Raw genomic sequence first — 23,755 nt, 5'->3', positions numbered from 1 at the left:
AGTATCAATAACAGCAGAAGTTGGTTAATATGCACAATACTTTTTATGGATTCAGAAGCTAGAGCTCTGAGAAGCAATGCTCCATGGATACAGGCTGCTGCCTTAACCTCATTTCCTACAGGGGCACATACATTGCTCTGATCTTCGTCCTCATCCCATTCAATAACTCCGGAATTGATTGACTAGTTTTGGCCACAAAGGGGAAGAACTCTGAAGGAAGATTACATTTCTGCAAGTTTTGTGAGTGTAAGGAAGTGTCCTGGTGGAGGGAAAGGCACCTCACAGCCTGCAGCACACCTTGCGTATTATTACGCATCAGAGAAATCCCATGAGAGAGCAAGAGACAACACAAATGCCCCAGAATCTGGAAAAAATTTCACTGTGAGTTTACAGTCAACCATGAGATACGCATCTGCAGGAAGGCAGGTTTTGCCAAGGCCGGTGCTCTCAGTACTGCTCATTTCACTGGGAGAGGACAGTTCTCCAGCCACTGGCAGAGTTACACAGCACAGCTGCACACTACTGGTAGATCCCCATCTGCCAATGCCAATGTGTTCTTGCATTCAAGAAAAGGATGAGTTAAACTCCGCATCAGGACAGACATTTTGGGGAATGCTAAGTGATGCTGGCTTCTGGAATGTAATCAATTTTCAGAGTTACCATTTCTGACAAAGTAGCTGCAGAGGGAGAAATTCCTGTTTGTTTGGAACGGGGTTAAATCAAAGCCCAGTTTGTTTATTTTTACAAACAAAATGCTTTCTAGCTTCACTGAATTTCATCTGATCAGGCACGTCAGGAAAGAATCTGTAACAGCTAGTGGCTTGTGATACATGGTAGAAACAGATTTTCCTACTCCAGCAAATACATATGTACACCTATTTACGTGTCTGTTGGTAGACAGCCAAAAAGGCCCCTTGGGGCAATTCACCATCATGTTCACTGCTCCCTTCAGTTCTCCTTGGAACCGGAAAGCTTTTATTTTCCTATTGTGAAGCGTTATAGCATCAGCTGCAACAGCCCCCTTTGGAGAAGGCTATTCTAGAAGCAGAGACTTGGTCTGACCTCACTCGGGAACATCATTAGGACCCACGCACAGACCGTGGGATGAGGAAAGCAAGCCACCGGAGCAGGCAACGCACGCAGCTGCGTATGACCCGCGGCCGGGAGCCAGGACCTCTGCACAGGGCCCAGCGCTGCCTCCGACGCTCCGGCTGGCCTCAGGCCCGACCCTACAGCGACTACGCCTGGCACAGCACCTTCTCCTGCAAGCAGCCCTGCTGACTCCAGTGCTGCCCTTCAGCGCCCAGCCGTGGACTCCAGAGCCCAATTATCTGACATGCCACCCTTGTCGAAGGAAGAAGAAAGAGCAGAATAACTCATCTCTGCGCATCTGGCATTCGGAGCTTTTCTAACAGACCGTCAGCCTCCAATACAAGCTTAAGGCGCTGTAGGAGCCTTCTAACATTCCTCCTGCTTCCCAAAGCCACTTGTGTGGGTACGCAAAGCCAGGGGCCTCATCCTTTCCCTTCAGGGCTTGGCAGCAGCCAATGAGTCACGCAGAGGCCTGCAATGTTGGTAAGTTCTCCCCTTTACACCACAATCAACAAAACCAGGGCCACGGAGATTCACGCCTGTGCATCTCCTCCCTCAGACTCCCATTTAACCTGAAACCATCATGTATTTCTCCAGCCCCCCAGCACTACGCAAACTGCTGAGGAAATTCCTCGTTTTCAGTCACTTGCTAAGGGTCCAGTAGCAGAGATGCTTTGATGATTTGGAGGGCTATCTATAACATGTCCTCTGCCAAGCTCCTTACTGCTAGAAGAATGGACAGCACCAGCTTTCAGCAATATACTATGGAAAAAGAAGGTATAAAGACACTATTTTTGAAGTTGTCTAGTGACAGACCTTGTAATTCAAATAAAGATACCTAGATACATAGAAATCAGCAGCTAATAGTGAAAAGTTGGGTGAAAGGTTTTCTCAAGAACTTGGCACATCACCATTTTGAGAAGTCTATCACCATGTCAAAATAAATTAACACATATTAGCAGGTAAGATATGCAAATACATGGCAGCATTTTCATTAGCACAACCTTTTAGGCTCATTTCCCACAGAAGTCCACAGGAGCTCTGCCACTGACTCCACTGAAAACAGATTTGGTCAACAATGACTAATTTCGCAAGCTCAGGCATCTCTCTGGGGATGGTTGCTTTCTGGGCTCATAATGACATGGGGCTACAATCAAGTGCTGGGGATGGATTCTTGGCACATGGCCCCATAAGCTGCTGGATATCCACATCAGTCCAAATCCTGACATTTTGTGGCTTTTTAAAACAAACAAACAAACTATCCTAACAATGGAGAAGACTGGAAGCCAGTGTGTTGATAGTGTATCCCAGTGAGACACACTGTACACGTGCTTATTTAACACAATACAGACAGAAGATGAATGTGATGAGAAACAAATCACAGGAGAGCAAAATTTAAAAAATGTCCTAAAATGTGCATTTTATTCCATTCCATCATTATACAATGTTTACATACAGGCATACTTTTAAAACTGCTCAAAAAAAAGTGTGAAAAATAAAGTGAGGCGATTATCAATTTATAAATTCCTCCCCCTCCCCCAAACTCCACACAAATAAAATACATTTTAAAACAATCTCTACCAAATTTATGTTTTCTCCTGAATTTATTGAATCTTTCATTTCAACATGAAAAATACAATTGAACGAATACTCGAGGTGAAATGCTGACCTACACTTCTGTAATGAGTTGCAAGTACACAATTTAAAACCTCCAGAAGCCTTCAGTTTTCTCTGTTGCTTATATACCCTTCGTTTTATTGAATTAGAAGGCACAGAAAGTCCAAATCCTCACAGATCAATAAAACGCCAATAAAATAAGTTACTGTGCTGGTCAAACTCCTGACTTGTCTGATATCAAACAAAAGACTTCAGTAGAACCTTTTGTTTAGAATAGCACCATTTCCACCTTATCTTTCTTGAATGTGAATCAATCTTCTTGTTAAAAATTGTAGTTGGCACTTGAGGTGGGACACTTTCTGCCACAGCCAGGATTCTTCAAATTAAGCATACTGAATTGCTGAACTCTCTACAAAGCGTAGGTAACATTTTGTTGGGAAATGGCACATTTAAACCATAATATCATAGCTTAACCCGCATATGGCTTGCCCATTTTGGTGTCTCCCTGACCCCTGCATGATAATTTAGCAGATGTTCTTGTGACTGTGGTGAAACTAAAATAAAGACATGTTTATGGGGTTTCACGGCAAGCAGGTGTAAAAAAAAAAAAAAAAATAAAACAAATAATGTGGTTGCTGCTAAGAAGGTTTTCACATGTTGTTTAACTCCAGTAAAGTTTGATCCAGCATCTGATGCATACTAAGGTTTTCTTCTTTGGCATGCGCCACTTTCTCTGTTGTGGGATTAGAAAATTAACACATGAATAGCAGTTCTTTGGAGGCACGGATTCTCAGAACATGAAGGCATGCAATCATCATTTCTAATGGAGGGTTTAGAAGGTAAGAAATGTGCATGCTCATAAATGCTAATATCCTCAGACAGCACAACCAGGGAGAATTCCACATTAATAAAACAAACTGCAAGTAATGCAAGCTTAGAACTGTTTACAGCTGCATTTTTAAAGAAAATGCACTGCCAACAGAGATGATATTTTTGTATGTTCTGGGAGCTCTTTGCTGTGGGAATGTGGGATGGTGAGTGAATTTTTATTTATTTATTTTTTAAAGTAGGGCAGTAAGAAAAAAGAACGCAAGTTCTTTGCAGTTCCACACTTCAAGCTTCATGTAATTCAGAACTTGCAGAGAACTAACAAAAAAACTAAAGCCACTCCCTTCAATCAAGTGACTTTTGAGAAAATTAACTTATTTCTGCCATAAAATACAAAAAAAGAAGTTAGTAGCTTTATGTTGCATGCACACTTTTATAGGACTGTCATTTAACACACTTATATGATACAATAAATGAGCACAACGTTCTAGAGCTGCATCTTACCAGAACACCATAATATAACTTCATACTAATGCAAGCGTACCTTTAAACTGACCAGGTATTTTCAAATGGAGCTCCCATTTCTAGTTTTTTTAGTCAAATGCAAGCCCATTTTGTAGTAATGCAAAATTAATGCATTACAATCTCCAGATACAGAATAGCTGTAAATATACTTTATATTAGTTTTGAAATTTGAATCCTTTTTTTTATCCACTTCCTAGTAGAACTCTCAGGCCCAATTTATGGCATCAGCTAAACTAATAGTCTCTCTGCCAGGAAGGCTGTTACTTTTTGGATACTGTTAGCTAAATGCTGTAACTGGTACCAAAATGGAAAGGAACTACTGCACAGCTGAAGTAGGAGCTTACAGCTCCTCCAAAGTAGTTGTGCATACAGATAATCAAAAGCCTCATCAGAAGGAGCACTTCCATTTTAATTTTTCCAACATAAACTGAGAATTTCATCCATTAATTTGTCACAGAATCAACATCCTGAAAATCAAATTCTAGGTTTCTTGCTTCTTTCTACATTTACTGATTCATTCTTGAGGAACTTTTGGAAGAAGCAGTTTTAAAACAAATTAACAATATATTCACACTAAAGTTTAATCCTCATTCAATGCCAGCTTTAGTTCATTAGTTAGGCGACTGTTTTGCTCAAGTTGCTGGTAGAGTTGGTCTGTACAGGCAGCAAGCAGGTTAGAAAGAAAAAAAGAGGCAGAATGAAGACAGATTAGACAGAGAAAACAGGTAAGTAAGAGTTAATAAAGAAACTGGTCACACCACAGACAGTTCAGTAACTAGTAACATATAGAGAAACATTTTACCTTTGTCTCTAGAACTTTAGCAATTAAATAGCTACTCCAAGGAACAGCTATTATAACCTAAGGAGGACCTGCTAAGACTCCTGTTGTGGAGAACAGCTGGGAGACAGGTGAAGAGGAATAAAAACGGAAGAACTGCAGCTATATTCCTAGAAGAACTAAGTCCTGCTTAAAACTTTATGAATAATGCATAGAAAACTTGTTTTATGATGTTTTTCTTTGTAAAATATTTAAGATGTGTTGGAAACCCCATATCTCAGCTGGTGTAAAGCAATTGTATCGTAACCGGGCTAATACAGGAGAGAGGCACTGGCTCAGCAGACAGCCCAGTACTGCTAGGTTTGATTCACCCGCACTCCCCAGCCCCTTCCAGCCAGCCTCTCCTCGGCTCCTGTCACTGAAGGGAGCAGGAACTGGACTGATCCCCAAGTTTTCTACTCCATGATTTCTTTACTGTGGAACCTGACAGCTGAAATTTTTTTTTTTTTTTTTTTTTTAAACCAGGGAAAGCATACTTGTGTTACTAATATTAAGAAGCTTTAAACTGTCCAGTGGTACTACAAAAACAAAACAAAACAACAAAATCCCCACACAACACAACAAAAAACCACATTGAAGGTAAATGAAATGGTAGTGTGAAAATCTGTGTTGCCCAAATACAGCAAACTGACAGGAGAGTTCGCTTTCAAGATCAAACACCTGCAGCTATGTCATGACAGTAAATTTAAGGGCTGTTCCACAGAGGGAAGGAAAGGTCTCTGATGGCTTTTGACCGTTCTGTTTTTTCAAGCCGTGTATATTCTTCTGATAGTCTAGATGCAAACTGGCCTCCTGCTCTCAGATTATCCCACTGTAGGGAATCTTTTTCCACAGCCTTCCTAAAGCTTCCACAGAAATCCTCTCCCTCCGTGGGGCCAGGCTATAGCATGCTGCAGTAAGGGCAAAGCTGTGCACTGAACTAACCACTCGGGCAGCTGGTGGCAACTCTGCACGACGTCTCCCTGGAGCCCAGCCTGACGGCCAGCGCAGGAAAGCTGGAGCACGTCACGCAGTCCAGGTCTCGGACTGTTAATGAGGCTTTTGTTTCTCTTATTGGAACAATGTCACATACTCAGACACACATGGAGAACACCCAAACCTCACAGTTACTAAAATTTGACTTGTTTGGCAAAATGTACCTGGTGGTTACTCAAACATGACAACATAACAATTTGAACTAAAAACTGGATGCTTACCTGCATTGCAGAAAACTACTCTTTATTTGAGGCAAAGATTTCCAACGTTTCTTAACATCCAAAGCGAGACTAAAACCCCTTGGTCAGCACGAAGCCAGCATGACTTCCTAACGGGCTGCCCAGCCAGGGCTCCATCACATGCAGCCCGTCTGCGCGGTGACGTACCGCGCCGCGGAGGCCGGGCTCCGAAGGGAGCCCCCCGGGCCAAGCTGGGAGCCCGAGCCCTGGCGCACACCCAGCGCCCCTCAGCCTCAGCACTGCCACCCTCACACAGCACCGACCCGGAGAACCGGGCCCCGGGGCAGCCCGGCCCCCCCGCTGCACTGCGGGCAGGGGGCTCGCACACGACCAGCGCTGGGGCGAAGCGGGGCGTAACGCGCAGGCCAGCTCCAGAGGCGACACAGCGCTGAAACACTGCACAGAGAAACCAGAACCGCTCGTGGAGCTGACGTGTGCGGCAGGGCCTGCTGCAATCCTGCACGGAGCTACTGCTATATCTGCATTACATGGCCCACTCCCAATACTCTTTCCAGCAATTCATCACCCGGCAGTGCAGAGGTATGATTAGGTATGTTTAAAGGAAAAGGGAAGATTTAAACACTGATATTCAGAGTTACTGTGAAGACTCCCCCTCCCCCATTTATTTATTTATTAATTATTACTACATTCCTACATTGAATTTTAACTTCTTTAAAAACATTATTACAGGGAGTTGAGGGGGAAAAACAAAAAACCCCACACTACTGATACAATACAACAAACGCAATACATTCAGGGGTTGGAGCTGCTGTAGCATAAGTTACCCCAGCTCAGCTGACAACTGACCGTGTTCCCCTAGACTCTTGCAACTGAAGTTAACTGTATTTAGCTTCAGTCATTTCACAAATGCTGAAATACCCTTGGTTAACCTTCACACCAAACATTTTACTTTGCAGTTGCAATACACTGAGTGTAAAAACACACTTATTACATCCTGATTCATGAGTGGCAAGTTATTGAACTGTAATAACTGGACTACTTGTGACTGTTGATATATATCCCATACTTGTGCTTCCTCCCAAACTCAGTAACATTAGGAAAAACAAGTGTCATGGGATAAAAAGCTGGAATGAGATTAAGTTATCTGAGGAAAAAAAAGGCAGCAGGGGAAGAGATGGACCCATTTTCAAGCCTTATTTGGAGAACAGGATTAAGGGGGGGAAATGTAGTCTAGATTAGATTACAAAACTACTGTTGAGTAATTTTAAAGTTGAACGAGAAAGCCACAGTTACATTATTCTACATGCTAAATTAAAACTCAGTTGCAATGTGATGAGAGTTTATCAGCTATTGGGGCTTTGGAACTTAGCAACAAATACAGTAAGAGGTGTATTAAGTCAATTCAATTGAAACTGATGCTTTAATGTAAATTGGAAAATAGCTTCTTCCATTGAGAAGGAAATGAAATTAAAATAATTGCAGTCTTTCTAGTTGCATATAACAGCACAAAAGAGCAAGAGGTGTCAGTATTTAATGTTTCATACTTAATTAGGCACTGCCACATCAACTGAAAACCACTGTCTAGGCTTTCAAACCTGAAATCAGTATGTTTCAGTTTACAGCAGAATGATTTCAGTATTAATGTAATAACAAGTTTCTTATTCCAGATTTAAAACATTTCTCATGAATCTGCAATTCACACTCACATGTCCAAGCTAAGCACAAGACTGAAAAGCTATTGAAATCTCCCTGCTGAACTTTCAAGAGAAAGTATAACGTAAAGAAGGTATCAAGCAGCACCCTTCCTGAGACATCAGCATGTGACAGAGGAAACCTGTCTTGCAAGACAGTTAAGTGATTACTTTGGGGGGGGGGGGCCCACGGGTGTTGAACTTTTGGTATTACCCCTTAACTTCTCTAGGGAAGAGATTTAAAAAAACAGGCATTTATATAAAAGCAGGAAGTCTTCAATGTCAAGCTAGGAGGACAATTTGAACTCTAAAATGAAAAATCTAATGTCAAGGGCTTAACTGCTATCTCAGCCATGCTCCCACGACCAAGTGACCCCAAGGGAGTAGTGTCCTTGCAGATTTTGGCCCAACAATAACAACCTAAAAAAATCCCATTAAATTTATGCGTCATTTTATCTGCATCATAACTTGAGAAAGATCGAGATCATGACTGGTCAGTATCAACCTCGAAATACCAGGAATAGCATTCTCATCCCATAGGCTGATATTGTTGGCTTTGCATTGTCAACATTCAAGCAGAAGTGTTTGTGGAAAAAATGAAAACGGCAACAAAAGTTAAATCCCTAGTGGCAAAAAAAGCAACTTTTTTATTAATAACTGAAATAGCTATTTAAATAAATAAAAGGCATGTGAATAGCAAAAGGGATACAGCTGGGATGTTTATTTTACATTGAGAGATTTAGAGTTTCTGTACAATAGAGCACAAACAGAGCATGTTTGGAGACAGGTGCTAGAGAGAGAGTCAACTAAGGTAGCAGACAGGACAATGAAACCATGACACATCCAAGAGCTTGGAAAGATGTTTTATCCAACCTGATGAAGATGTCTTTGCAGAAGTGAAGCAAAGAAAATTATCTGCATGAAAAGAAAAAGTGAGATAAGGTAGGAAATAAAAAGGTGCAGTAAAGATTCCCCCAAAAGTAGCAACAGCACAGCAGAGCCCAGCACGCCAAGATGACCACTAGTGAAATACCACACCATGCTACGATTGGAATGCTACAGCAACGTCCTCATGCACCAGCAGAGGAGCACATTTTAAAGTCTGTTTTCCATTTGGAAATATCTCAAATGGAAGAAATACTGTAATCTCTGTAAACAGAGGGCAAAAAAATCCATTTGTGTGATAAGCCACTGAGCAAAAGCATATGTTGGGACATAAAAATAAGAAGTATACAAAGCAGACATTAGACACTATAAAAGGCTGGGGGAGGGGGGGAAGTAATGAACAAATGTAGGGATCTTAAAAGGTAAGCAAGGAAAAAACATGCAAATATGGGTGCAGGCCAAGCACATTTTCAGCTCTAACCAAAGCTTATGCCTTGCTGAAAAGGTGTTAAGTTCCGAAAGAAAGGCTGGGGCTGAACATCGCACCTCCCAAGTACGAGAGAGTCCCAGCTCTTCCTCTTTCCCATGTCAACAGCACACAGTCCATGCAAATGAGAGGTATGAGCATGGGACAGCAGATTTAGCACAGCTGATCTCTGTTCAGAGTTTTTAGGTTCATGGAGGAAGGGCCAGGCTGCATCATCAGTGCACACCTCACAGACCTCGCACCTGATCACTCTTCTGTTTTTCTCCTACACAAAATGCTCTCTTTTTCCCCCTTATGACTACAGCTGATACTGACACACTTCTGCTACTTGCAAGTTACTTACTACCACTGTCCACAAAAAAATGCAAAGATTTATTTTTCAAATACTCTTCACAGAAACAACCTACATTCCAATTCTGTCACTTCTATGGGTTTAAATGACAAAGTATTTTCAATCAATTTCTGCACATACAATTTAATAATAACAACTGAAAATTTCAGAGCAGTTGAGGAAATTTAGATAGGCACTTTCCATTGGCATTAATAGAAGAGACGGCAAAGTCTCATGTTTTTCTTTGAAACGCTGACAGGAACTTTGCCAGAAGAAAACTGTGACAGCAGAAGAACGACATACCCTGTATACAACATGTACCCAGGTAATCATCTTTTGGCAATTTACAAGCAATGGGCCTGGGAGAAAATACTTGAACAGAGGTGAGCTGAAAGGATAAAAGCAGAGCTACAAAAAAGGGGCAACCACAAGACACAAGGGTCAGATACGGAATGAAAGAGTAAACAAGCTTATTCGGCAGCTTACAAAATCACCATGAGTATTTACCAGGCTAGGCACAACACTCGCCCACACTCTGCCACGGTAAAGAAATCGTTCATGGTGTTTTGCACACCTAGTCTCGCTAAAGGACTGCGCCTCCCGCTAGACAGCGGGTATAATTTCAAAGCCGGAACCACGCAATCAATGAGGGCAGAGAAGCAGGCGCAGGCACAAGCTGGAAAGACATTTACATGGAAGTCATATCGTTGAGAGCGTGGTCCAGCTCCTCGCTGATGGCTTTGTACTTCAGTTTCTGAGCGTATAGCTCATCTAACATTCCCCCAAAGGGAGGCAGAGGGGTGCAAGGAAATGGAGCATGATCATGGGATGGAAGGTGAAGGCAGTGGCATGAGATACCATCCAGAAGCAGCAGGAAAGGGGAAGAGAGCACACAGAAAGAAGTGTTGTGGCAGACAGAACAAAAGAACCACCAAACAAAATACAAAATTAGGGAGTAATAATAAATTAAAAAAGTGAATAGTTTTGTGACAAGTTCTTTAACTGAACTGCCAGTGAGGCAACATGTGATAAAGAGAAAGATGGAAGCAAACAAAGTGTATAAGGTAAGCAAAACCCCTGTTTCCCTACCCTGGATTTAACCTGTTTTAATAACCATTAGAGAGGCACACACACAAGCTACAAAAGCCAGTAGCAGGGACAGAAGATCTGAAAGCGGGGCTCAAGGAAGATGCTAACATTTATCTTTCATTGCTCTTTTATAAAACCCATTGCTTTCTCTGAGCTATCATAAGCTCAGATTTTTCAAGAGATTTTTGTTCTTTCTAAAGCACTCAGTTTTCTTCTCTGTTTCTTCCCTAAGTGGCCATAAGTTTTCAGCATCTGAGTATTAGATACTAGATATTTCATATGCTTTATGCATAAGTAAGCCTGCCACTATACCAAGTGATCATATTGCTTAAAATCTCAGACAACGTAACACACCTAAGAAGTAAACTCCATATAACTTAACCTTTAATTACAAAGTACTATTGAATTATTTGCTCTGGGGGAGAAAGCACATTGTACTGTAGTTCTGAAAGATTTATCAGAACCTTAGAGCAAACTCTTTGCTTAATAAGTTGTCCTCTTGAATACGTATACAATCCATTAGCTTTGCTGAAACTGTTCTCCGTCACAAAATGCTTGCCCTGACCTGCACTCTTCACGGTCATAAATTAGGTTGGTTTGTTACATTCCTAATTATAACAAACATAACACAGCTCTTCACCAACTTTTAAAGCAATAAAATAGTTGCTAATAACACTTATCTTATTATTTACCTTGCATATAGACATATACTTCCAAGAAGAAGAGTTTAAAGTAAAAATGAAAGACGTCTTTAGAACATCAGAGAAAAAGGAACAGGCAAGAGCAAAACACTGTTCACCCGAAATATTTAAGTTATCAATACATTTCAGTTGGAAAACATTTAACAAATATTTTGCATATTTTACTCTTTAAGCAGACCCATTTATATAAGCAGGACAAGTTTGATGAGTAGAACTGGGTACTGAATAAAAACAACAGGAAAACATGAGATCTGTATTTCTGTAGTAAGCGTGAAGAACAAAGAACCATACCTTCTAGGTCATCAATGCTCTTCTCCAGCTTGGTTACTGACCTCTCAGCAAATTCAGCACGGGTCTCAGCCTGAAGTCAGGACAAATACAAATGATTTTAGGAAACACACATGTAGTACTTACAAATAGAAGAGCAACAATTCAAGTGAGAAGAAAAAAGTACCATGATGGGAAATGGATTTGAAATAAATTAAAACAATACGGAAGCATTCACTTTTAGGAGAGACAGCTAACACTAAACTCACTGAATCAGAAATGACATATCCATCTTTAAAGATTCAAAGTAGTGTTTATATATAAAGAAACAAAGTAGTATTGCAATGTGTGCTGTAAAGAATGGTTCTAATTTTACCTCCTTCAGTTTGTCAGTCAAGACTTTAATCTCCTCTTCATATTTGTCTTCTTTCTGCGAGTACTGCAATTAGAAAGAAGATCACTGATATTAGACCAAGCAGTCTACACATACAAAAATATCACATTCGTAACTGTCTTCCAATAGATGAACTGTATAGAAGAAACGTGGGTATAACTAAGTTCCGCTTACCAGACTGTAGTCATACAAATTTTATTACAAGAGTTATATACTAGTTGAGTTATATACCAGGGCTATGCAGTGGGAACTCTGAGTAGAAATTAATCCCACAGTTTTAAAGAGGAGGGGCATTTTGAGAAAATACATTAGCACATCAAATGCCATTTTAAAGCACATTATATAAACATACATAAATGCTGTTGGATGTTTAACAGTAGATGTGTTCAAATAATACTGGTCTATTTGGAATCAGAAAGAATCCTAGGTTCTCATAACAGCCAAATATGAATTGAGTAGTAAGTCCAAATGCTTCTATTAACAAATGGCCTTGCTGAAATGCTGCAAACAAAAGTTATCAGCCTATAAAAACACAGGCCAGTCGAGGTGACAACTTGTTAAGGAACACATTCTCACATAAGTCTCTAGCCTACCTTCTCAGCCTGAGCCTCCAGCGACTTCAGGTTGTTGGTCACAGTTTTCAACTCCTCTTCAAGCTCAGCACATTTGCTGTTATTTCGGAAGGAAGGCAGGAAAGGGGCGGGTGGAAGATTCAGTCAAGCAAAAGAAACAGGAGAAAATAGGGGGAAAAGATAGAGAAAAATGAAAACAATTATAGAGCAAAAGGATGGCCTCAAAAGCAGCTGAATCCATCACAGATTGAAAGCAATTCTTTATGATGCCAAATTCTGCTCCAAGTATGCGTTAAGAATACCAGACAGAAATTATCTACAGCCCTTGGCTTACACAGAAATATTTACACAGCCTTTAAATGTGAGACAGTTCAGCTTCTTTTTGGCTGCACAAGAGATCGGTTGTAAAGGTAAAAATGAATAAACAAACAAAAAGAGACCAAAGAAAACCACCAAAGCAAGATGCAAAGAGAGTAAAGAGCGTAGTGAGGACTTATTTGTTACTACTGAGTGAGCTAACTGGCTATGAAAGCTGAAAGACTTGGGTTGCAGTTAAACCTAAGAACTGTTTATTAGTATCAGTACCTTATCCTCTGCAGCCATTAATGCTTTCAAGGTTTGATCCATTATTCTTAACTGTTCTTCCAGCTGTCGGACTTGGCTGTTAGTGAACACATGAAATGCACAAAAGCCATTCACAAAATCAGTGTGCAGGTACAGCATGCAGTGACAAAACACACGCGCACACACATACAAACACATTTACTTTGGTGCTGACCATTTATTTCAACCATTACAGTAAATGAGCAGAACATAGCTTTGAGCTGAACACAGTGTACTGCCAATGTTTCATGCTGTTACAGTTACTGTCTTAGAGCACCTCACACGCATCTCAAGGGCGGTTCCAACGTTTACCTTTCCGAAAGCTCAGCACGTTCCTCAGCCCGCTCCAGGTCGCTCTCAATGATCACAAGCTTACGAGCCACCTATAGGAAAAGGCAAATGACAATCACAGGCGTTATGCTGCTGCAGCCAGTGTCATCTGTGGCTGGAATCTAGGAGGCAGGCAGCTGGGCCTCTTCCCACTTTCAGCTGAAGGGTTAACACGTGAGTTTTGATTATGCGACATCTTCATTATTCATTTGGGTCAGAGTTACCTGACATTTTTCACAGCCTCTCTTCTTCATTCCCCAAAAGGCAGCTTAAAAGTAGTCTTTTTGAGAGACTCCTTAAGAGACCGGGGAATGCTCTCAACCATTTTGGTGCAAAGGACTGAGCACAGATCTCCAGCCACCTACTTGGCCCTGGAGGTATGTATCCAGGTACCCAGTCTTTTTCTGCAGCTGCAGACAGTGGTGTTTGTAATCTTTTGAACTTAACATGGCAAAGGAAAGAAGAAACCATAGGCAGAGCCTGAAGGGCCTTAGAAACAGATGATCTGTGTTCAAAAACTGACCTCTTCATACTTGCGGTCAGCCTCTTCAGCAATGTGCTTAGCTTCTTTAAGCTGGATCTCTTGGATTTCCATTTTCTCTTCATCCTTCTGGGCTCTATTTTCAATGACCTTCATTCCTCTGAAAGACAAGAAAAACAGGAAATTCAAGGTTCAGGGTTTGCCAGTTTATCTTCAGCTCTGCTACCCCACTGGACTGTGTCTTTCTGACAGGTACATTAAGATGAAGCAAGCATGTCAGATACTTGATTCTGCAGACCAGGGGTCTAGTCCTGTGTACTTGCACATTGGAAGTTTAAAGGAGAGATGCATAACTTAGGAGGAAATAAAAGTCATTTGTTTAGCTCTTTCCACAGTTCAGCTCTACTCAGAAACTCGAAACCAGCTGACTAGTCTTTTCATTTTAAGTTCAGGGAAACCAGTTCTTATACAAAAGTAAATCAAAAACATCTTGCTTCTAAAGATCTAATAAAATGACTTAAAACATCTGTGCTTCTTCACTCATCATGAGATAGCATGTTCCAATTCCTGCAGGGCTGACAGATATTATCTTTATGAGACAGACAGATTCCCATGAGTTTTGTCATGTCAGAGCCCTTGAGCAATGAAGTTCTTTGTGCTCAGCACCAGCAAAGTTTAACCCCTTTGCAATAGGAAACATCTTGTGGTCCCCCTTCCACGCACGTTTGCCTGAAATTCTCTTTCTTAGGAGACACACAGCAACCTGTGAAATAGTAAGGTGCTTTCTACTTTCAACAGGCTGCAGCATTAGTGAGGTAAAAAGAGAAGTGCATTACATTTGGAATTCTTTCCCAAAGAAAGATTCTATCACAGATAAAATATAATCTGTAAAAATAAAATGTGGGATCTTCCAAAGTCAGCAAATCTTGAGCTCCTAACTCATATTAAGTACTTCTGAAAATCCCAGTCTAAATAAGACTCAGTCAGCATCATCTCCCTCTCTCTCCCCTTTGTTCAACATCATGCACAAATCTGATCAACAAGAGAACCAAAGCCTCCTTCAGCCCTTTGCTGTTCTCTAGGTGGGATTTTCTACATATGATGAAATCAAGAATCACCCTACAGCACAGGAATACATATCACCTGTACAGAACTTGTCATCCAAATATAGGAGCCTGGGCTGGGTCAAGCAGTTTTCCCAGGAAGTGACACAGCACATCAGAAGTCAGCCCTACCCCAGGTAAATCTGATCTTTACAACTGAGACACAAACAAGAACTCAAGCCTAAACATTTAGGGCATCCCTACAGACAAACTGTAACTGAAGTTCATGTAGGCAAAGGCAGAGAGGATGACACATGTTCAGAGACATAGGAGTGGTTTAATTTACTTCCCTAATCCACACCCTGGCAATTACCACCTTCGTCATAAGGGTAATGAGCCCTTTAAGAGTGGTCCTGCCCACCTTTCACTCTCATCTGCAGCCTTCTCAGCCTCCTCCAGCTTCTGCAGGGCGGTGGCCAAGCGCTCCTGAGCCCGATCCAACTCTTCCTCAACCAGCTGGATGCGTCTGTTCAGAGAAGCTACTTCGCTCTCAGCCTAAGCACAGGAAGAACAGAAATTAATGCATGGCAATGTACACATCACCTTTTGTAAAAGATCAACCCACATTCCTGCTAGTGTCATTTAAAAGCACTTCAGTAATTTCTCACTTCATCCACTAAATAGCATGTACACAGAGACATGCATGCCCTCACCGAATTGTGAAGTTATTGCTTAATGGGGAAAATGTGATTAGTGCTTCCTTTACATAAAGCACAGTAAGGGCTGTACCTTTTGAACTAGAAAGAGCTGTACTAGAGGAATTATGAATCGTTCTCTAAATATTTTGTTATTGTATTTGCAGACTTGAACCAATTATAGACTTTTTTTTTAAAGCAAATCAACACAAATATCCAAGTTATCCAATTATTCTATGTTATCCTGAATAATCTACTGCAGGAGTACATTTAAAAACCAAATCCTTTAACTCTGACTTTAGGCCATAGTTTGATAAGAAATGCTGTACCAGTATGTCCTCGTTTTCAATAAGCACCTAGATCAGCATTTGCAATGAGAGCTCACACAGAGAGCGCACAAGAACATTTAAGAAGTATCTGAGCCGCTGGATACCCACAAGCTTTGTGTATAAGCGAGATACAGAGCTGGCAAAGAAGGCATCAGTGGAGGCTACATCACGGAAGGGCCCTGGTGCAGGCAAGAGTCACCTGAAACATGCTGGTTGTTTCGATAATGCCATCTTCGAACTTCCCCCAGATTTCCCTCTCTTGCATTACCTGTTTGCTTAATCTTCCATACAACACTTGCAACTAATCTCTCTCTTATCCTTACAAGCTTTTACTTCTGACATTCTCAAACCTACACTTGCTTAAGTTGTAGAGTAAGTTCTCCAACAGCCTCCTCATAGCAACCCCTTTATTAAACTTGCTCTTAATATCCTTTTGAAAGAAACGAGGAAGAGATATAGCAAAAAGATTATTCTAAAAAGTAAATTACTTCCAAGAATAAAAATTACTCTTAATTTGTATTGAAAGCTATCTTGCCAGGTATGAGGAAGTACAAATTCGATATTTCTTATAATATCTAATTGGTGGAAAAAAAAAGAAAAGAAAAGAAATTCCTTTCATACCAAAAGTATCAGCTTGGTACTTTTTCTATCATTAAAAAGTTAAGGAACTGTTATTAGTTGTTTCTACTAGCTAGAGGCACTTGGATACACTTGGCCAAGGTTTGAATTTTGTTGTACAAAACATCAGTGAGGATAACTTACACACCAGACCACAAGTAAAACAACCTTTGATATAACAGTAACACCGCCACTAGAATGACTGGAAACTACATACAAACAACAGAGTTGCAAATATATATTTGAACATTACTGAGTACTGGCAGTGAACGTGTGGAACCAAAACCAGAAAAGAACCCTACAGATCCACATCAACTCCAATACGAAGTCTTTATCTAACTGTATAATAGTGCAGTAGGACTCCAAACCTATGTTTTTAGATTTCTAGCTTTAAAGAGTAAGAATTTAAACATTTTGAGTTGAGAAACAAAGCAACTTTTGGGGGGAGAAAGAGACTTTCATGTGCTCACAAACATTACTCTGGGGAAATTAGTAATGTTACAAGTTAATTATTGGCACATTACAACTTCTCATCATGATAAGAGCATACAATAAGCTTAGAAAACAGAGGGTGACTAAAGTTCAAGTTTTTACTTCCTGCTCTAGGAGCAGTAACCCAATAAGGGTTTACTGACTACCCTTATATGGCCCAAGTTGTTATTCTGCAGAGCAGGACTTCTCTCCTTATATGGCAAGGAAGGAAAAAACCCCAGTGACATTAAGGGACACTCCCATGATGAGCAGACAAACATAGTCTTCTGCATTTTTGCCAGAGCGCTTATACACCGCATATTTTTACAGTGAGAGATGACATGGATAAGTTACTGTTGGGTGTTAATTACTACTGCTGTAAGAGATTCTGTTTTCCAGCTAATCACATAATTGAAGAAGGAATAACGTATTCTGAAAATGCAGTCACTAACAGCCCCATGAAATGCACGCAGACAACACAGCAGAAGAGATTTTTCTTCTTCTTAAAAAAAAAAAAAAAACACCCCAAAACACCACACACCCCCGCAATAGCTGCTAGTCAGACTCGCGAAACGCTAACAGTCTGGTTTAACAATCAAAGCTGCAAGCGGTGATATGCTTTGGCCACAGCCTTAGCTTTTTCATTGTTTGCATATCTGTACCCTGCACAGAAAGAAAAAATGCCCTAGCTGGTCACGTGCTATACGTGCACGGCACTACACTAAGGGAAGGGTCACTCCACACCTCAGGTTGCTTGCTGCAGTGTTCCCAAGCCTCCTCCTCCTCCTCCTCCGTCCTCAACCACACAGAAACGCAGCGGCCACAGCGCTCGCACCCGCAGATTGCTTGTCACAGAAGAGGCACAGGTCTGCATGTGCCCGGGAGTCGTTCTCCGCATTTGTTCACCTCAGTACTGACCTCCTCCAAACAAAAACTGAAATACCATGCAAATGCACGCAGCAGAATCCGACATGCACTGCTCCCGGGGAGAGGCAAACACTGCCCTGCAGGATGCTAAGCCTTAGGCCAGCCCCGTGACGAAGCTCTAACGGCAAGACTTGGCCAGCGAGCTGCAATCGCTCCTCCAGACCGATCCTTCCGCCACCAAAGGTAACAGCAAGCCTTCCCGCTCTCAGCGGCATAGTAACCAACCGTAGCAACAACGCTTAGAAAAGGAGTCCAGTTGCTTTTAAGACAGAAACCCTTATGAAGCAAACTAATATGACTGCGACGTGATCCATTACTGAAAAAAGGGCACGTGAAGTGACTTGCAAGAACGTGGTAAGGAGCTTTGCTCCTTGGGCAGGCCATCTGCAAGTGACGAGAAGGCCCTTCCCTTACTTGATATCATTGTGAACTTGCCACCCAGAACATACAAACCCCCCTGCACACTGTAAGGAAATACAAAAATCACCATCTTTTCTATTGTAACAAACTGCATGAATAACAAGGTTGTTCTTTTGCACCACTTTTACACAACCACTGAAGCCATCGTACAGGACACTGCCTACTTTACAGAAGGAAAAAACAATTCATGGCTGCTGGTGTTACCCAAGGTTGGTAGCCAGGCAAAAAAAAAAAAAGCACCATCGTTTTTTTTTGCTGTAATAGCCACCCATAATTACATCTGCACCAGCTGATACATTTTCCTCCTTTCTGTGTACACATGTGTAACACAGGCAAATATGGCACTGACACAGGCCAGTTCGGCATTTCCATATAGTGTCTTTCAAGTCATCTTTGCCTGACAAAAAATACGTAATTGCTTTAAATCGAGTGACGAAGGCAGCCGTGGCTCTGCCCGGGGAGTCGCCCGTTTAATTCCTCGCTCCGTAACGGAGCGCCACACGCCCTGCCGGACAAGCCGCCGGGCCCGAGCCCCCGCAGGGGTTAAAGGAAGCAACGCAAAGCAAACAAACAAACGGAAGCTTTTCCCGGGGTGGCCTACAGCAGGTGCGACCGCAGCAAGCTCCGCGGCTGCGGGCAAACCCCGAACCCCACCGGGCTGCTCCCGGCCGCCCTCGTCCCCGCGGCTCCCGCCCGGCCTGGCCGGGGCTCCGGGCGGGCTGCGCCGACGCCGGGCACCGCGGCACCACCGGCACCGCCCGCAGATAACGGCCGCGCCAGCCGGACCCCGGTTCCCGGCGCCGGCAGCAATCACGGCGCCCCGGGGCTGCCGCGGGGCCGCCGCCGGCCCCCGCTAACACCTCGACCGACCGGCGCAGGCCGCCACCGCGCCGCGATCCCGCCGGCACCGTCACGGCCCCGGCCTCGCCCCCCCCGGCGCCGTCACACCCGGGCGGGGGCTGAGGCGCTTGGGGCGGAGGCCGCGACGAGGCCGGTCGTGTGTGTGTGTGTGGGGGGGGGGGGGGGGACGACACGGGCCGGGCCGCCCCGGCGAGGCCCCGCGCGGCCGCGGCGGCGCTACCTCCTCGCGCAGCGCCCGCTCCTGGTCCACGTCCCGCTGCAGCCGGCCCGCCCGCTCCTCGGCGGCGTCCGCCTGCTCCTGCAGGCTCCGGATCTTCCTGCGCACGGCCTCCAGCGAGCTCAGCGCCGCCATCCCGCCGCGCCGCGCCGCTACCCGCCGCGGCCCCGGAAGTGTCGCCGCGGGGGGCCGCGGGGCGCCGCGCCGGGGCGGGGCCGCCGGCACCGGGCGCGGGGCGGGGCGGGGCGGCCGCGGGGGCGGGGCCGCCGGCACCGGGCGCAGGGCAGGGCGGGGCGGGACGGGGGGCGCCGCCAGGTGGGCGCGCTGGGGCGGCGGCGCCCCCTGGCGGCGCGGGGCGGCGCAGGGTCCCCGCGCTGGGGGCGCCGCGGGCGGGGGCTCCGCGCCCCGGCCGGGGCAGCGCCGCGCCGCCGCGGGACGGCGCTTGTGCGGGCGGGACGCTGCGGCTGCGGCTGCGGCTGCGGCTGCGCTCCGCCCCGCGGCGAGCGCGCACCGGCGGCGCCCGAGGGCTCCGCGGCGGCCCGCGAGCCCGCGCTGCGGCTGCCGGGAAGCTCCTTCTCTTCGAAGGGGGAATATAGCAGCGCTCCTCTCCCCTCCCGTGCTCTCGTCCCGGGCGAGCTATTCCCAAATAGTCCGCATACTTTTCCTTATAAGGAATATCTCCCCTGCATCTCTCCGCGGCCCTTTGAACCAGTTAACAAACGTCCTGCTCGGAAGCGCCGCGCCGGAGAGGGACATCTGATCCCCGTCACGCACCCAGCGCCGAGCGCCGAGCGCTTGCTTTTGTTACGCTCTCGAGCCCTCTCTCGAGGCAGCTGTACAGCTGAGCCGCTGCTGAGCCGAAACCTGCTCTGCCGTTTGCTCGTTTTTAAAGTCAGCCAGCAGAAACGCATGTTGTCTCTCATACAGAGGCAGTTTTACCAGCGTTTCCCCTTCCCAAAGTATCCTTCCTCCACCTGAAATCCTTTGCTCGCTTCCTCTGCGGCCACTCTTTTATTACAGCTTGGAGGTTAATTTTAAAAGCTGAGTTACAGGAAAAGGAGAGTCATCACTTGGGAAGTGCTGTGGTTTCACCTAATCCTGTAATTCAGACCCAAGATTCGCTCAGAGCAACAGGACTGTGCAGCAGCAGCCACAGGGACCTGGACCCTCGCTGCAGAAAGAGTCGACTTGAATAGTTCCCCGCACGTAATGCGCTAGATGCATGTCGGGGCAGACAGGTGGGGGTGAGGGCCAGGGAGGGGCGCGGGCTCCTGCGTTATTACCATATAAAGTGCTGAGCTATATATATCCTTGCGCCCAAGATCCCTGTCCTCCGAACTGCAGACCTAGCAAGTATCGTCTTCCGGACGGTTTGCTCCCCTGCAGGACTGAACTTTGCCTTGACAAGTGAACAAGTCCCAGGGATTTCCAGGACGAAGAACTAGGAAAGGACCTTTCACTGGGGGACCATGAGCCAGCCTGTACCTAGGGCAGCTCTAACGCACGGAACAGCACTCTCGAAGACGGACCTCGCAGCCCCTGCTCTTCGGGAGCCACGGGACAAAAGTTGCCGCCAGCTCCCCGGCTCTGCTTCGCTGGTTATCAGAGCAGGGTTGTTCCAACCCGAGCCATTCCCCCCGTCATCCGAGCCGACAAGCCACCTCTGCCTTTGCTTTCACGCCTGGAGTAGCAAGTACACATGAAAAGCACGTGTGGAGTGAGCAGAAACCCAACCGAACGCTCCTGCTAGTGCGCAAACCTCATGCAAGGAGGCGGTGCGGGGTCTCCCACCGCTCCGACCAGGCGGCGCCAGGACCTGCCCCGGGGCGGCTGCGGGGCGCCGCTTGGCCGGAGGCCTGGCCGCCCTGAGCGGAGGGGCGTGCGGGCCCTCTCTCAGTTGGGGGGTGGCGATGGGGGTAACTTACATCTGTGGCCTTTTTGTCAGCCAGTTCCAACTTTTCCTGGGCATCTTTAAGGGACTCGGAGTATTTGTCCAGCTCATCCTCAGTGCCCTTCAGCTTCTTTTGCAGAGCCACCAGCTCGTCCTCCAGCTGTGATTCGGGCGGAGTGGTGGAGAGGGGAGGGCGGGCAGGAAAAGGTGCGGCAGGCAGCGTGATCGTGCAAAGGGAGAGGTGCGAGTGCAGAAGAGACAGCAAAGGACAGACGGACAGAGAGAGGGAGAGAAGGAGAGACAGTTAGACGGCCGTGCCGGTGGCGCGGGCGCGATACCTTGGCGGCATTCTCCTCGGCGGAGAGGAGGCTGTCCTCCGCCTTGTGCAGCTCCTCCAGCACCTGGTCCCGCGCATCCTCCGTCACGTGCAATTGCTTTTCCAATTGCACAATGTCATCCTCTAGCTAGGTGCACAAGAGGAGATACAACGCACAGACACATTTCCCCCTGCGCTTCGGAAGAGGGTGGCGCGGCGGGTCTCCCCTTCCTCCCGCCTCCTCCGCCTCCCCCGGGGTCCGCGAGCGCGGCGGGACGGGGGCGCGGGGGCGCGGGGGCTGCGGAGGGGCGCGGGGGGCGCGGAGCGGCGCAGACCTGCTTGCTGCGCTCCTCCGCCGCCTTCTTGTCGGCCTCGGCCTGCTCGGCGCGGTCCAGCGCGTTCTCCTTGTCCAGCTTCAGCATCTGCATCTTCTTCTTGATGGCGTCCATGGCGGCGGCGGGCTAGGCGGCGACCCGCGACGGGCACCGGCAGACGGGCACTGCGAGCAACGCCGGGGCAGCCCCTGTTCCCAGCCGCGGCCCCCGCGGCGGCGGCGCGGAGCAGCGCGGAGCCGATGCGTGCGGGGCGGGCGGCGGAGTGCGAGCGGCGCGCGGGCAGCGCCTCACAGATATGTACTTTCCCAGGGGGCTGACTGCATTCCTCAAGACATCCAATACTTTTTTGGAAAGGGCTTTCCCCCCCCGCCCTGCCTCCCCGCGCCCTGCCCCTTTCCCTGCCGCGCCGCCCGGCCCGGCCGCGCCGCTCCCATTCGCCGCCGCTGCCGCCCGGCCGTGGATATGACTATATTTGGGCCGCGGGGCGAGGGGGGCCGGGCGGGGGTGTCCCCGCTTCCAGAGGGGCCGGACGGGGCGGCTGGCTGCTGCTCCTGGGAAACGGAGAGGGAAAAGGCTCCGCGGGCGGCGGGAGCCGGGCTGCGCGCACGGCCGCGCTCCGCGCCCCTCTGCGGCGGGGGCAGCGCGGGGGGCGGCGGGGCCGGGCCGGGGCCGGGGCCGGGGCCGGGGCCGGGGCCGGGCCGGGGCGGCAGCCGGCGCCTCCGAGCAGCTCCCGGGGCTCCGCGCTGCCCCGCGGTGCTTGCTGCGACCTGCGGCTCTGCTGCGGCGCCGGGGCGCGGGCGCCGAGCTGGAAAGAGAAGGCAGGAAAGTCACAGGGCCGCTGAGCCGGGGCCATGCGGAGGCTCAGCTGCCCGCCCGGCACAGCCGGGGCTGCGAGGGATGAGGCCAGGGGAAGGTGGGACGGGAGGTGGCTGGAGAGGCCGCCAGGGCTCGCAGCCTCCACCGGGCTCTCAGCCTCCACCAGGCCTGCAGCCTCCACCAGGCTCACAGCCTCTGCCGGGGCTCGCAGCCTCCACCGGGCTCGCGGCCTCTGCTGGGGCTCGCGGCCTCCACCAGGCTCGTGGCCTCCGCTGGGGCTCGCAGCCTCCACCGGGCTCACGGCCTCCGCCGGGGCTCACGGCCTCCACCAGGCTTGCAGCCTCCACTGGGCCTGCAGCCTCCACCAGGCTCATGGCCTCCGCCAGGGCTCGCAGCTGCCACCGGGCTTGCAGCCTCCACTGAGGCTCGCGGCCTCCACTGGGGCTCACAGCCTCCGCCGGGCTTGTGGCCTCCACCAGGGCTTTTGGCCTCCGCCGGGGCTCACGGCTACCACCGGGCTTGCGGCCTCCACCGGGGCTCGCGGCCTCCACCGGGGCTTGCAGCCTCCACTGGGGCTCGCAGCCTCCATTGGGCTCGCAGCCTCCGCCGGGCTTGCGGCCTCCACCAGGGCTCGCAGCCTCTGCTGGGCTCGCAGCCTCCACCAGGCTCGTGGCCCCCGGAGGGAGCGAGACCGAGGCAGCAGAGAGGCTCGAGCAATCCAGAGAACAATTGAGGAAATAACATATAATTAAGTGGAGACCTATTTTGGCTTGTGGCAGGTCTCTCAGTCTCCTCAGCGCACCGGGCAAGACACAGCACGCCCCCTTGCCGCCGTGCGCACTCCCCAGGCCCACGCAGCAAGCGCGCAGACGTGCACGAGCCCCGCGGGACCTGGCTGCACAAAGAGAAT

General features: G+C 47.3%; 1 protein-coding gene across 1 annotated transcript; it reads right to left on the bottom strand.

Moving 5' to 3' along the window:
• Nucleotides 1-2,486: 2,486 nt before the first annotated feature.
• On the bottom strand, nt 2,487-22,311 carry TPM1 (tropomyosin 1). Its single transcript, XM_067305463.1, is given in 10 exon segments — nt 2,487-3,442; nt 11,551-11,620; nt 11,903-11,965; nt 12,514-12,589; nt 13,408-13,478; nt 13,949-14,066; nt 15,371-15,504; nt 21,413-21,554; nt 21,556-21,842; nt 22,030-22,311. Coding segments are annotated over 10 exon segments (1,158 nt in total). The 5' UTR covers nt 22,144-22,311; the 3' UTR covers nt 2,487-3,359.
• Between the last annotated feature and the right edge of the window lie 1,444 nt (nt 22,312-23,755).

Source organism: Apteryx mantelli, chromosome 15, assembly GCF_036417845.1.
Source record: "Apteryx mantelli isolate bAptMan1 chromosome 15, bAptMan1.hap1, whole genome shotgun sequence".
In the NCBI taxonomy this organism is placed as follows: domain Eukaryota; kingdom Metazoa; phylum Chordata; class Aves; order Apterygiformes; family Apterygidae; genus Apteryx; species Apteryx mantelli.
The sequence above is the reverse complement of the archived record's forward strand: the minus strand, read 5'-3'. Positions and strand labels throughout refer to the sequence as shown.